Source organism: Scatophagus argus, chromosome 21 (assembly GCF_020382885.2).
Source record: "Scatophagus argus isolate fScaArg1 chromosome 21, fScaArg1.pri, whole genome shotgun sequence".
NCBI classification, from domain to species: domain Eukaryota; kingdom Metazoa; phylum Chordata; class Actinopteri; family Scatophagidae; genus Scatophagus; species Scatophagus argus.
Genome location: NC_058513.1, coordinates 8,487,794 through 8,502,324, shown reverse-complemented (window position 1 = coordinate 8,502,324; position 14,531 = coordinate 8,487,794). Strand labels below are relative to the sequence as shown.

The 14,531-nt window shown below is 43.2% G+C and overlaps 3 protein-coding genes across 10 annotated transcripts; 2 read left to right on the top strand and 1 right to left on the bottom strand.

Moving 5' to 3' along the window:
• Positions 1–154: 154 nt before the first annotated feature.
• Positions 155–10,192, bottom strand: znf646 (zinc finger protein 646). Of its 8 annotated transcripts, XM_046377026.1 has the most exons (5): positions 9,596–9,671; positions 5,491–8,095; positions 4,182–5,261; positions 2,745–3,637; positions 155–2,643 (listed from the first exon to the last, which is right to left on the bottom strand). In XM_046377026.1, exons 1-4 carry the CDS (start codon positions 9,669–9,671, stop codon positions 2,746–2,748), a joined length of 4,653 nt encoding a protein of 1,550 aa, XP_046232982.1. In that variant the 3' UTR covers positions 155–2,643; position 2,745. The 8 variants fall into 8 exon arrangements, with proteins under 8 accessions (XP_046232982.1, XP_046232984.1, XP_046232987.1 ...); XM_046377028.1 differs by lacking the exon at positions 9,596–9,671 and adding an exon at positions 9,967–10,192 and having other exon boundaries at positions 155–3,637; positions 5,491–8,304; XM_046377031.1 differs by lacking the exon at positions 9,596–9,671 and adding an exon at positions 9,967–10,192 and having other exon boundaries at positions 155–3,637.
• znf668 (zinc finger protein 668) lies at positions 9,641–12,915 on the top strand. The gene is made up of 2 exons (XM_046377039.1): positions 9,641–9,775; positions 10,355–12,915. The coding sequence occupies exon 2, from the start codon at positions 10,363–10,365 to the stop codon at positions 12,346–12,348; it is 1,986 nt and encodes a 661-aa protein (XP_046232995.1). The 5' UTR covers positions 9,641–9,775; positions 10,355–10,362; the 3' UTR covers positions 12,349–12,915.
• Positions 12,916–13,643: 728 nt separating this feature from the next.
• Positions 13,644–14,531, top strand: gjz1 (gap junction protein zeta 1). Its single transcript, XM_046377054.1, has one exon. It carries the CDS (start codon positions 13,644–13,646, stop codon positions 14,358–14,360), a length of 717 nt encoding a protein of 238 aa, XP_046233010.1. The 3' UTR covers positions 14,361–14,531.

The following is a 14,531-nucleotide window of genomic DNA, read 5'->3' as shown; positions in this document are numbered from 1 at the left end:
TAGTATTATTTTCAATAATTTGCTTATATTCTAAGCTAAGTTCTAACAAAGAAGTAAAAATCTACGTTTCAGAGTGACAAAATAGTTATATAAATATGAATTAAATAGTGAGCAGACATTTTGAGCACTGAAGATCCAATAAATCAGAACCTGTGGTATATGCTGTTTTATTACACATTAGCTGATCTTGTACTCTTATTCCTGTTGAAGAAATTCTTGCTGTAAATGTACAGAGATCCCACTGATATTTTCATCCTAATATTTACAGAGAGAGCTCTGAGATTTAACACACGTCACAAATACCAGGCTGTGACTGTGATCAATGACAGGGGAGTGAACGTGTTAAGTGCCACAGGAGACTAAATGGTTTAAAACAAAACAAATTAAAAAAAACAGAGTCAGTTTTAACTCAAATGTGCATGTGTCATTTTAAATGTAGGCTACCATGGCATAGGAAAACATGTTACAGTGAGATCATCTCATTGCAATTTATACACATAAGATTTTAAACAACTTAACAAATGGCAGATGGCAAGTTGTCATGGTCTTTCAAGGCTAGTGTCAGTAGACACCGGATCTGACACCACTGTAGTCGATACAATGGTGAGACAAAACAAATGAGATGGTCTCAGTTCATGCACTGAAACAATACTTTTAGCATATTGCTTAATTATTACAACCCGCAAACTAACTGAGGTGAACTACACAACAGCCGACACCCCAGCAAACAGGTTGGCTGCGTTATTATAGACTTCCTGTCCTCCGTAGGCTACAAGTTTCTCATCTAGAAATGTGCAAATATAACTCCGAAAACAACAAACTGCAGAGAAACAAACTTATTATGGAGAGAAGAGCATCTGCAAACTACAAAAGAAAACCTTAAAATTGATGCTTCATCCATTCTGTTTGTCTTACACTTGATAACTATCTGAGTTTCTATGATTACAGTGTATTTTCTACAACTAAGCTGCATGAGGCATTAAGTAGCATTTGCTAGACAGGGCTTCCCATGAGGTATTTCAAACTTCTGACCAGTGCCAAGCGTACTCATACATGAAATGTAACGTTTAAGGCATAAAGGAAATCTAATTTTAGACTGTACAAAAAAACAAAGGCTCTGTGTTCACTTTTGCTAACTTTCTGATCTATGAAAAGAAACCACTTCAAGAACAATTGACACATTAGACAACTTGGCAAGAAAAAAAAAAACACCCAGAGAATCAATAATTGCACATTTTTCACAGAACAGAAGTGGTTCATGAACAAGACAGCGAAGGTGGAACTGGTTTGTCCTCGTATATTCATAAAGCTCTGGTATGTTTGTAGTAATACTTGTGCTTGGCAGAAATGAGGCAATACGGCCACATATTTGTTTGCTTCATATGAAGCATTTGTGAAGGAGGGAAGAAAAATCAGAGTCAGAGACAAACAGGAACCACTTTCACCTCCCTGTTGTAAAACATGTTGATTTGTGAAGATTCACAAATCAAAAGATAAATTAAAAAGAAACTGAATTAAAACAATATAAAATCAACATTGTGGTTTACAGTATAACAAGCGAGAGGAGGTTTCTTCACATTAAACTGCTACAGTTCACTTACACTTTAGGCACTGGCATAATAACGTAACTGGCGCTTCTCCAAAGTTCCATACCATTCAACAGCATGCACTGTAAGTGGAGCTGCAACTAAATGTTGGAGTGATGACCGTTAAATTATAGCTAAATTATGAGTGTGGAAATGGCACAAGTGAAAAATAAATGCTATGCTCAGTTCAGAAACTGATTACCCATATTGTTTTACACATCAGGTATGTTCCTTTTGAAGGTGTACCCTGAGTGCTGCCAATAATGCCAATGACGCTTGGCTCATTCATTCCTGCCTGTTGCAACCTAGAACCAAGACGTAAATACAAATCGACTGATGAAGTTCTGTAAAGGCTACTTGAGATTTAGAAGACAGGTTTTTTTTTTATAACATTCATAAAAAGTTTCCCTAATAAAATGTGCACATGAAAGAACAGGAATAACTTAATAAATACATCCATTTTAGCATACAATGTCACCGAAAGTGAATATTATTAGCAGTACGACTATTTACTTGATAATATGATTTCAGTAAATCACTTTGCCACTGACCTTTGGACACACCCAGAGGTATTTGACTTAATAATAACAGGGTTGCCCTATGTAATATTCCAAAGGAAGGTGAGCAGTCCTTCGACACTGACAGCAAAGCTAACAAAAAGATTCAGAGATAAATATAGTTTGTATATTTTGTTTCCTAAGGAACTTAACAGAGGCACTGAACACAATTATACATAGCAAGAGAGGAGAGATCACTATTAGAACAGTATTGTCTTACAAAACATGTTACCAGTGTTCATGTTCTTACATGGACCTTGGCTGCACTTTTCCATTCACTTTGGTTGCTTGGTTTGTCATTGAGGAGTGAGTGGTGACTATTGATTTAGTCACCTGCCCTGTATTCTGGGATCCTGTGCGTTCATGGAAAAACATTCAGGCCATATTAGAAGCTGATCAATAAACCTTTCAAAGAGATCTGCTGTGGAGGTAAGACTGGAAGTTTGTAATGAAATGTGCATGTCTTCAAAGGAACTTCTGTCAGGACCAAGGAGCACTTTCTGAAAAAAAAATACTGTTTTACAATTATTGATAGAGGAATACATAACAGATAAATAAGAGGACCACGTGGCCTCTTCTCCTGTACACTCTGGAGTCTTACTTCAGAGGAAAGACTCCATGTCTAAGTCCATAAATGTGCTCGCATCCATGCTAAAAGAGGAATCGTAGGTCTGGGTGTTCTGGTGCATCTTCTGATGGTGCCGCAGGTTGGACTTGCTGGAAAAACTCTTGTCGCACAGCAGGCAGGCGAAGGGCTTCTCTTTGGTGTGGATTCGTCGGTGGCATATGAGCTGAGTGGACACACGGAAAGCCTTTCCGCACTCCACGCACTGGTAGCGCTTGGGCTCCGTGTGGATGCGCCGGTGGTTCTTGAGAGCCATCAGGTTGGTGAACTCTTTCTGGCAGACAGAGCAGAAGAAGGAGCCCGTCTTGTGGCTGTTCTTGTGGTTGAGCAAGGAGCCGGCATGGCGGTAAGTGCGCCCACAGTGCTCGCAGACGTGGCTCTTCTCCTCTGTGCCAGCAGAGTCATTACTCTGTGAGTTAGCGATGCTCTCTGGAATATGAGACAATGGGGGTGGAACCTGCTTGTGCATCCTGTCCATCTCCATGGTCTGATTTATTCTGGAGTCCCAACAGATGTTGTTATCTACAGGCTTGTCCACACCTTGCTGATAGGGGTCCTGAGCCCTGTGGTGCATGTCCTGGTGCTGCTGGTAGCTGGCAGTGCTCGGAAAGCTCTGCTGGCAGAGGTTGCAGACCACAGGCCGGTCCTTTGAGTGCACGTCCATGTGGCTCTGCAGGTGTGTGACCAGACAGAAGGTCTTGCCGCACTCAGGGCAGCAGTGACGCCTCATCTGGGAGTGTATCTGCAGAGTGAGAGGATCAGGAAATGTCTGGAGACACAAAGTACAGTGGTGGAGGTTGTCGGAGTGTGTCTTTTTATGGTTGAGGAGAGAGCCAGCGTGGCGGTAGGAGCGCCCACACAGGTCACACCTGCAGCAGGGATATGTTCACATTCAAAACCTAGTATTATCTTTTAACACAAGTCATTTGACCTCCAACAGTGAATTATTTATCAAATGCAAATTACTAAAATTGCTACAGTATTACTTTTTATTACTATTAAATATTATGATATTTTTTTAAAAAATACAATATTTAGAGGTCCAGTAACAGCTGGCTGTTTTTTGTTTTCCAGACATAACGTAAATAAACATCACCTATAAGAATTCTCTATATATTTTTTTTTTTTAAAGCACAGTATGTTTTATAAGTGCAATAATAAAGATATGGACTGAGCAGGACATTTTACAGCTGAAATATAAACTTATCTCTGGCAGTTATTTACTGCAATTGCTGATAACTTATTAGTGAACATTTGCACTAACAGCTGATATATTGATATAAATTCACACTGGATCTGTTGTACTGGCAAATGCGTCAGTCAGGTCAGGACAACTTTGTTAAACAAATATAAGATACCTAAGAACTACCCCAATGGTGACAAAACAAGATTCTCAGTAAGACAGTAACTCACATGAAGCACTTGTCTCCCCTCTCCGACTGCTGGACTCCAGCTCTCACTGAGTTCTCCTGACCTCTGCGACAACGATGCCTCTTCAGGCCAGACCTGCCCTGGAAGCTCTTTCCACATGCAGGGCAGCTAAAGTGACTCGCCACCCGGTTGTGGACCTTCTGGTGGTTGTGCAGGATACTGGCGAGGCGGAAGGCCTTACCACATGTGAGACACACATACTTTTTCTTCTGTGTGTGGATGCGCGTGTGATTACGTAAAGCCATGGGGTTGGTGAAGGGCTTAGAGCAGAAGCTGCAGCTGAAGTGTCCTGTCTTGTGAGTGTTTTTGTGGTTCAGAAGTGAGCCTGCATGGCGGTAGGTACGATTACATATGTTGCATGTGAAAGGTCGCTCCTCTTTAGTTAAACACATATTGTTTTGTGCATCACTGCTGCCTGAAGATCCATCACAGGTGTGGGCTGTCAGTTGGTCAACAGAGAGAAAGACCTGCTTACATTCCTTACATTTTAAGGCTCTAGATTTCAGGCCCCTCCTGCCTCCGGCCACATCCTTTCTGAGGTCTGAACAAACATGGGCTAATAGCTGCTTCTTTCCCCTAAAGCCTTTTCCACAGCTTTGGCAAGAGTGCTTTTTATATGCAAAGTGGGTACGTAAGTGGTTTTTCATTGCTAGCTGATTGGAGTATGTGTTGTTACAAACTGAACAACAATATTCACCTGTTTTATGAGAGTTTCTGTGGTTGACCAAACTTCCTGCATGACGATATGTGCGCCCACACTGGTCACAGGCGAAAGGCCGTCGGTCCCCTGTGTCCTCAGATTTCACTGAGGTCTCAGACTTTGTTTGTCCTGTATTCCCTTCAGGCAGCTGCTTGCAACGTCGAGAAGAGGTTAAAGCTTCGCTGGCATTTGAAGTTAAGGACTGCATTCCTCCATCTGACCTGGGCCCATTCATCTGCATGAGGGTCTGGATCTGGTTGTTGAGTTCCTGGATTTTGGCTTGGTTTTCTTTGTGCCTTCTCAGGTGATTCAATAGCTGCTTCTGAATTTTAAAAGCTTTCCCACACTCATGACAAGTATGCCTGGGGGAGGAGACAAGGAGCATGGTTAGTTCTGTGTTAGCAAAACAGGGAATGCAGAGGACACAAGAAATAGATTCATGAGTGCAAAAACACATCAGGAACACAAAAAACAATTTATAGGCAACTAAGCAAAATATGCCCAATTTCAACATACAGTAAAAGCTTGAAACATCAGTGAAAAACAAAAGAATTGTATTTATTAATAATGTGCATTTTCGCTACAACTGACCTTTTAATATCAAAGTGGGACCTCTGGTGGTTTTTAAGAGCCAGCAGGTTGTAGAAGCGTTTCTGGCAGACGAGACATCTGAATACACCTGTTTTGTGGGATTTTTTGTGGTTAAGGAGGGAACCAGCGTGTCTATATGATCGCCCACACTGATCACACTTGTACTGACGATGTTCAGTACCGAGAGTTTCTGTATCATGGCTGGTGTCTTCATGCTGGGCAACATCATTTGCTTTCAGTTCCTCTTCACTATGTGTTGACTCATCTCTCCTCTCAGCTGTGCATCCGTGGTTCTTAAGATGATGGAAGCTGTTGCAGAAGATACCACAGCTGCCACAGATGATACTCTGTGCTTCTTCCTTATCTCCAGACAGATTGGTGTTGTCCACTGGTAAATGGTTTACACTATCTACCTGGTCCTTGTTGTGTAGAAGCTGATGAGTTATCAAATCTTGCCTATTGGCAAAACTTTCTCCACAAGTGCTACAGATCATCATCTCTCCAGGCTCATCATCTTTCACTTCTTCATGAGAGGACATGGAAGAAGGCCCTGAGCTTGCAGGAGTACTATGAGACTGTGTGTGTCCTCGAAGATGGCTCCTGAGAGCCCTCATGCTGGTGTAGCTGTTTCCACATATAGAACACTGATAAAGATCTCCATCATCATCCTCCTCCGCCTCCTCATCATCAGCGACATCATCACCATCTCCCCCACCATTCGGCTGATCACAGGTCATATTGTCATGAAAATTTTGTTCAAAGTAATTTTGGTTGTGGTTACCATTCAGACCATGGAACTCCAAATCACTCCCTGGATTTCCAATGGCACAGTGACCATTACTGTCCTGGAAATTTAAATTCCCATCATAGTCACTGCTAGTAGTGTCATGTTGCTGCTGTAGCAGTGGGCAACTGTGTGACTTAATTCCTGCAATATCTGCAAATGTCTCACCGCAGTCTGCACACATGTGTCTCTGCATCAGGTGTTCATTGTGAGGTAGATTCACAGTCATATCCTGTGAAAAGTCCTGATTAAATCGCTCATGATACAAAGTCCCATTGCTGAGGCCAGTGCTGTTCTCCCGATCCATTCCTAGCACAGGGTCAGTGACATCCTCCTCCTCATCTTGAGAGAAGCAGCCCTGTTGGTTATCCAGAGTCAGGGGCTCTGAGGAGAGCCAATCTCCCTCGGCGATGAGGCTAAAGGATGATGGCTGCGCTTTGTGGAGACGAAGGTGACTTTTAAGAGCGGCCAAGTGAGGATAACTCTTTCTGCAGATGGAACACTGGTAAATCCCAACTTGGTGTGACCGCTTGTGGTTGATGAGGCTCCCAGAGTGCCGGTAGCTTTTACCACAGATCTGACACTTGAAGGGACGCTCATCAGAATCTACAGTTGAAGCCTCTTCCATTTCAGTTGCATTGTCAGTAGTTTTTGTGTGCATCAGGGCAGGGTTGAGAATGTTTGTGTCCATTATTGGAGGTTCTCCCTGAGTGCTGTTGCAAGATGGTGTTTGATTACTGGAGCAGTCTGAGTACCCATGACCATTGCTTCTCATCTGCTCCTGTGGCTGATCAAAACTTCCATAATTGTCGATTGATGATACTGAAGGAACATTATTTATTGGAGATGCATAAAAATTTGACTCAGGCGAGGCAATACTGTTGTCATATGATAAATTGTGGTTGTCTGACAAGGTATCTTGAAGTCCAAACGACAGCGATGAAGAGTTATGCATTTGGATGTGTTCCTCAAACTCCTCATCACTGGGAAATAGAACCTGACACAAATGGCAAAAATTCACTCGAGCATCCTGGCTCTGAGGTGAAAACTGGTCCAGTGGTGTGCCTGTGTATGACCTACTCCTTGAACCTAGTTCTGTCCCACTTCTTGCCTTGTGAGTTCTCTGGTGGCTGTAGAGAGCAGCCATATTATTGAACAGTTTGAAACACACTGTGCACTCAAACATTCCCACTTGGTGAGTCTTTTTATGATTGGTCAGGCTTCGATGGTGTATGTATGATTTGTCACATAAATCACATCTGAAAGGTCGATTTGCAGCATCATCAGAGGTCTCAGATTGTGCATTATAAACAACGTCTGTCTTGTCCTCAGCTGGGCTACTTTCTGTGGAAATTCCAACACTGGCTGACTGCTCACTGAGATTATGTGGGTGGTAATTTTCAATTTCGTGTGTGGGATAATCCATGTCTACCTTTCTATATGACTGCTCCTTCACTCGCTTGGCAACATGAACCCTTTCATGTGTAGCCAGCTGTGTTGCCAGACGAAAAGCCTTCCCACATTCTGCACAGGAGTACTTTTTCTGAGAAGTGTGGCTCCGCAGATGACTCTTCAGGGCCAAAGCATTTGAGTTTTCTTTACCACATATGTTACACTGAAAAGAACCCACTTCGTGAGTCTTTTTGTGGTTAGCTAGGCTACCAGCATGCCTATAGCCACGTCCACATTCATCACATTTAAATTTGCGTTCCTCTTCTTGTTGAAGGTGAGCGTCCATGTGCTCAAGAAGACTGGGCATATTGGGACATACCATGCCACACTGTTTGCAAGGAAAACCTGTTGTCCTTCCAGAATCTTGCGCTGCCATAACAAGATAATGATTGAATTAAGTGCACCAGACACAGACTGAATGGGTATACAGGAGAGAAATGCATTAGATGTCCCTATAAAAAGAATATCACAATAAGGTCCAAGAAGTATCCAGTGAGGTAAAATGGCAGAGGATGCTGAGAACCAGTTCCACAATATTAGGAGAGCAACTTGAATTTAGAAGAAGTGGGCAAGTTGAGCTGTTGAAAACAAGAGAAATACCAATTACAGCTGTAGTGAATTAAATGAACCATGTATGTAACAGTTTTCAGTTTTACGCAAGAAGTCATGTCAACATTATAGGTAGGTAGGTAAGATAACCTATGGCACGTTTTCCCAAATACATTAGACTTTTGTTCAATCATTCAGCCATACAAACCGACAACCTAAACTGTAAAACACACAAGAGAGAACTGTGTAGCAACTATGAACATCTCATAATGCTATACTTCACGTGCTGACCCTGGTGCAAGTCAAATTCAATAGATCAACTGGAACAAACAGCTAAAGTGTGTTAGGTTTAAATGACACGACCGCAGTATGTAACCAGCATCACTTACAGGCTTATCAAGCTGAATGCAGTAAGCTAGAACCAGGACCCAGCATGCCATGTTTTGCTACTTATTTGCACAAGCAGGCTAACTGACCTAGCTATGTCAATAAACCGGGAGACCAGCGCCTTATCCTAAAGAATTGCCACTGCAGATGCCCATATCGTGTGACATTATTAATAAAAAAACAAAAACAAAAATACGCGCCCTCGTCAGGTCGGGATGGGCGGGCAGGTTAACTATGGTTACGCTTGTACATTACAACAGTGAGCTAACGTTACCGCGATACCAGCTAGCTAGCAACATCACGGCTAGCTAAACAAACATTGCACCAAAAAGCCAAAAAGTCGTCTTCTACGCGAAATCACAACATCAGCAAAAGCATCAAATTAAATACCTGCAGCAGTAATTTTTCAATGCAAGAATCCGAAGATGTATTTTCATTCATTCTTTTAAAAACGCTGTTTTTACGTAAAGGGCAACCCCCTTTTTGCAATTGTCTTTTTTTCTTCCATTCCCATTTCCACATTGCTCTTGTTGCTAGGAAACAGGAAATGTGCAACAAAGAAATACTTCCCCCCCATAAAGGAGCAACCCTTGATGGGCTAAAACTTCACACAAACTGCACTGGGCACCACGTAAAAGATATCGCAAACAAATATGAAACGCAAATAAAAATCAAAACTTAAATGTTCAGCTTAGAATCCTGCCTCTGGTTTTCGTAAAACTACTAAAGCTTATTTGCTGCTTTAGTCAGCTAACTAAGTTAGCGTTAGCTTAGGTGTAGATAGCCCCGCTCTTATGATGATTGTGTCTTCGCTTCAGCCTGGCATTCATATTATCATGGTGACAGACAATCTGTTATCTTTACTGTGACTACCGTGCTTTTGCCGGGTGATTTCTCACATGGTCTTCGTGTGTCTCATATTGATATTTTTACCATTAAGCGCATTAAAATGTTGCACACTTGGCGTGCTGAGAGCTGTCGTCATCATGGTCCTAGAGCCGTCCCCCATCCTGCAGCCAGTCAACAGCAACCACCGTGTCTGACAGTAAATGCAGTCGTGTACCGAGACGTTTTTCCAAGCATTATCGACCAACTATTAATGCCCTGATCAAGGTAAGAAACGTCTTTGTTTCTCGGATGCTCATAAGAGGCAACAGATAATACTGGCTAAATCCATCCCGTACGTTCACGGACATGGTGATGATGACACTGTCGAGTGCATTGGTGCAGCCGGCGGTCCTAAAGCCAGCCATTTTGAGTTAGTGAAATATTTTAGCAAGAAAGCTACGAAAACGAATACGTACATGTCGTATGCGGTCGTTAACTTCACCACACTAACCCATGATCTTTGATCCTTGTCTCCGGTCGGGTACATGTCAGTCATTCACACACGGCAGTCCCTTATCATTACTTCGCCAGCTTCCACTGGCATCAAAGCGGTTAGCTTATTGTCCCTGAGGTCCTAATGCCAGCCATTTTGTGATTTAATGCACACCCACATATTTCTGTTATTATGGTATACATTTTTTTTTCAGGTCCACCATAAGCCACAGACGATCTGCTTTCCTAATTCGTATCTGTTACAGGACGCTTAGCCTGATGGCTCTCTACCAGTCTCATACTGTTATGCTGCTAATGAACTGTTTATTTACAGAATTAATACAAAGATTACTTTATACCATCTCTTCGCAGATATAAAAATGGCCTCTCCTCAGCCTGGCAGCCCTCCTCTTGCAGAGCAATATACCCCTCCTGCACAGGATGATGAGAGCCATCAAGAGGAAGGGCTGGAGAGGGAGCAGCCTTCAAAAAAACGCGGCAGAGGCAGGCCTCCCAAAGCCAAACCTTCCTTCAAATGCTCTACATGCACAGAAGCTTTCAGGAGTCTGTCAGCTCTGCGAAGCCACAAGCTTTCTGCGCATGCTAAAGATCGTCAGCAGCAGCAACACCCGTGTCCTCAGTGTGCCAAAACATTCTCGAGCAAGGCTCAGCTCTCAAAGCACGAGCGCACTCACTCGGCCCAGCGCCCTTTTCAGTGTCCTGACTGTCACAAGGCTTACAAGACACCCACAGAGCTACGCAACCACAGCCGCTCTCACACTGGGGAAAAACCTTTCGTATGCACAGAGTGCGGTAAGGCCTTTATGCAAGCTATATGCCTGAGGATCCATATGACACAGCACAGTGGAGAGCGTCCTTATTCTTGCCGTCAGTGCTCTAAGAGCTATCCCACCCTATCTAAACTGAAGGTGCATATGCGCTCTCACACGGGGGAGAAGCCATACTTCTGCGCCGAGTGCGGTAAGAGTTTTGCCGACCCCTCTGTGTTCCGAAAACACAGGAGGAATCACCAGGGCCATCGGCCGTACGCTTGTGATGAGTGCGGGAAAACGTATACAGAGCTGAAAGACCTGAAAAATCACGAGCGCTCCCACACTGGAGAAAAACCGTACTTGTGCTCAGACTGCGGCAAGGCCTTTTCCCGCTCCTCCTCCCTGGCCTGCCATCAGCGCATTCACTCCCAGAATAAACCCTATCAGTGTGAGCAGTGCGGCAAGGGCTTTACCCAACTGTCCTCCTACCAGTCTCATCTCCGCACTCATTCTGGTGAGAAGCCGTTCCTCTGCCCACAGTGTGGCAAGATGTTTTCTGACCCCTCCAGTTTCCGTCGCCACCAGCGAGCCCATTTGGGTTTCAAGCCTTACCCCTGTGATAAATGTTCGAAAAGGTTCCGACAACCCGCAGATCTGGCTGTGCATGAACGTGTTCACTCTGGAGAGCGACCTTACAAATGCCAGAGCTGTGACAAGGCCTTCGTAGCTTCCTGGGATCTGCGGCGCCACATGCTTGTCCACACGGGTCTCAGGCCTTTTTCATGCACAGAGTGCGACAAGTCATTTGCTGAGCGCTCCAGCCTCAACAAGCACCGCCGTGTGCACTCTGGCGAGAGGCCTTTCAAATGTGAGGAGTGTTTGAAGTCATTTGTGGTGTCCTCGAGTCTGCGCAAACACGAGAGAACTCACCTAGCTGAGCACTCTGAGCAGCAGCAGCAGCAACAACAACAACAACAACAGGAGACAGACACTGGGTCAGCATCCAGCTTTACTGCCCACACAACTCTACCTCAGTTCTCCTGTACTCAGTGCGATGCTACATTTGGAAGCTGGGATGAAGTTCAGGCACACGAAAATCTCCACTCCATCGACTCCGCTCCTCCGACAGTTACCAAAATTGTGCCACTGGGCGCACATGTTTGTGAAACCTGCCAGGCAGAGTTTGCACAGCTGGCAGACTTGCAGGAGCATGAGAAGCAGCATCCCAAGCCGAGGCCTCACATCTGTAACAGCTGCGGCAAAGGCTTCCTCAACAAATCTGGACTACGTAAACACCAGAAGATCCACTCCACCAGCAAACCTCACAGCTGCCCCCACTGTGGTAAAGCTTTTCTGTTTGCTGCTTACCTTCGCAAGCACTTACGGACTCATGCAGATGTTCCCCCAGCTGCTCCACAACTCAGTGACATAAACATTATTCATACTGACCCGCTTCCCTCTCCTCCACCCCCCAGTGATGTTTCCCCATCCACTGTTGAGCCCAGCAATATATCCCTGACAGTTCCAGTGACTGTTCCTGTGACCGCTTTTCAGACTCTGCCAGAGTACTTAGTCAAAGAAGAGGGACATTAAGCTTTTTTTTTTTTATTAAAAAAAAAAAATTATTGCTGTGGAATTTTAACTTCCACAAATATTTAGCCAGTGGCCTTAAATCTTTTTCGATGATGGGTCTGATTTTGATATAAGTGTTATTTTTCAAGAAAACTTCTTTCTGAAAGTTCAAAGTAATTTCCTTCATGTAAACTTTTTGTGCTTTCTCATGATATGTGAAAGATGCTGCATATGATGGTCATGGTTTAAAGTATATACTGTACTATAAATAGCCTGCTATTGAATTGTCTGTTTTAGTCTCTTCATGAAAATGTGTTACAAACATTTATCCTGATCACTTTAAAAACCTCACTTGAAATGTTGTTATTTCAGATAAACATGTTTTTATAATGTGTTTTTAATTTCAACTTGTCTTAAATTCTTTGCTTTTTTTTGAATTTACATTTTTCTGCAAGAAACAATTTGGAACTGTTTTACTGTGCATTGGTATCATCAAATAACTATAAAAAACGTCAGTGGCATATCGAGATATAAAATAAGCGGAACTGAATTTTTATACCAATAAAAAAAATGTGCTTAATGTAAAAAGATGTTTTTGTTTCCTTATGGGCAAAACAAACTTGTGTTCTGTGCAGTGTTTCCTAACTGTGATCATTTTAAATGTTGACATGGGCAGGATGCACAGTGCTGCTAAGATAAAGTGAGGCCAAGTCAGCACATTGTATGGTGAGCAACTGTAACACATATATTGATGACATATCTTGCACCCATAAAAGACTGAACATGAAGTGAGAGCGACAGTTTTCCATTAGCGGACTACAGCTCTTAAAGGTAAGCTCTCTTATCTGCTGCACTCCACTCTCATTTATCTTGAAGGGCATTAGGAATCACTTCATATGCACGAACAGGGCTGTATATGTTTGCTGTGACATTTATCAATGTTAAACTGAAAAGTTCCATGATTAATACTTTCATACTTCCTAAAAATTGAGGACTGGAATATGTGTAGCAAAAATGGCATTGATACACGCTTCTAATTAAAAATGGAAAAAATCCTTTTGCTCTTTATTAGATTCTATTCAGTCTCTTTTAACTTGTCTGTCATTTTCAGTGTCCAGTGTAGTCCTGATGAACAAACATTTGATTTTAACTGCATTTTTTATTTATTTTATTACAGTTCAAATGAAAAAATTCAAACATGAAATTTACGATAAAATTTCTGACACTGCATAGGAAAGAGCTGCCACTAAAATGTCATAAATATGTAATTAAACTTTTAGTATTGTTAAGATTCCCAACAAAAGCCAGCAGTGACGATGGCAGCCTTAGTAACGGGCCTCATCCCCATCCTGCGCACGGCGGTGGATGCTACCACCACCTACAAGTGCCGCACACTGTGGTTTGGCTTGCTTTGCGTCCGCCTGGTGGTCCTCTTCCTGGCTCAGCTGCCCTTCACCAAACTGGACACGGATTTCACCTGCAACTTCACCGGGAACAGCATCTGCACCAAAGCCTGTTTTAATGATCACTTCCACAAACCCATGATGATGGCCTGGAACTTCATCTTTGTTCTGGCCGTCCTCTCTGTCCTGCTCATGGAGATGTTCACCTCCCATCTGCGCTCACTGGCCCAGAAGAGGAGCTCTCAGGTAGCGACTGATGCAGAGCTCGAGGCTCGGGGAAAGGAGGATGGTCCTTTAGCCTCCACAGACCCCAAGGGCAGAATGGTCCTAGATCTCCACAGAGACAGACGCACAGTCGCTTTATACCTGTTCAGCATCTGTCTGCGAATTCTGGTCGAAACCTGGTTTGTGTATATTCTGCTCTGTTGGAACCTGCCAGCACTGAACAGCGGGAGGTACGAATGCACTACAGCCGTCTGTCCAAAGTCGGCTAAAATTGCTTGTGTTGTGAGGGCCGCCCCAGAGAAACGCATGTCTATTTACGCTTTGGCTTCCATCTCAGGCGTGATTATTGTTAGTTCAGTCTTATTTTGTGTGTATTCCATTGCTCACTACCTTTGCAACTTTTAAACAACTGAAATAGGGATTTACAATATATAAATTGTATATCTACTGTGTTTGTGCTACTATGATGCATATTATGATCCAGTGCATATACTGTATTTTATGTTTATAATGTATGTGATGTCACGCTCAAATTGTCTCTGCAGAAACGTAGATTAAAACATGATCTGAAGCATA

Coding starts and splice junctions, on each gene's coding strand:
- znf646 (XM_046377025.1), bottom strand. CDS start 9,671: ATGGGGGACGGCTCTAGGACCATGATGACGACAGCTCTCAGCACGCCA. Junction 8,096..9,595: donor ACATTTTAATGCGCTTAATG/GTAAAAATATCA, acceptor TTGTTATGGCAG/CGCAAGATTCTGGAAGGACA. Junction 3,638..4,181: donor AGGGGAGACAAGTGCTTCAT/GTGAGTTACTGT, acceptor TCCCTGCTGCAG/GTGTGACCTGTGTGGGCGCT.
- znf668 (XM_046377039.1), top strand. CDS start 10,363: ATGGCCTCTCCTCAGCCTGGCAGCCCTCCTCTTGCAGAGCAATATACC.
- gjz1 (XM_046377054.1), top strand. CDS start 13,644: ATGGCAGCCTTAGTAACGGGCCTCATCCCCATCCTGCGCACGGCGGTG.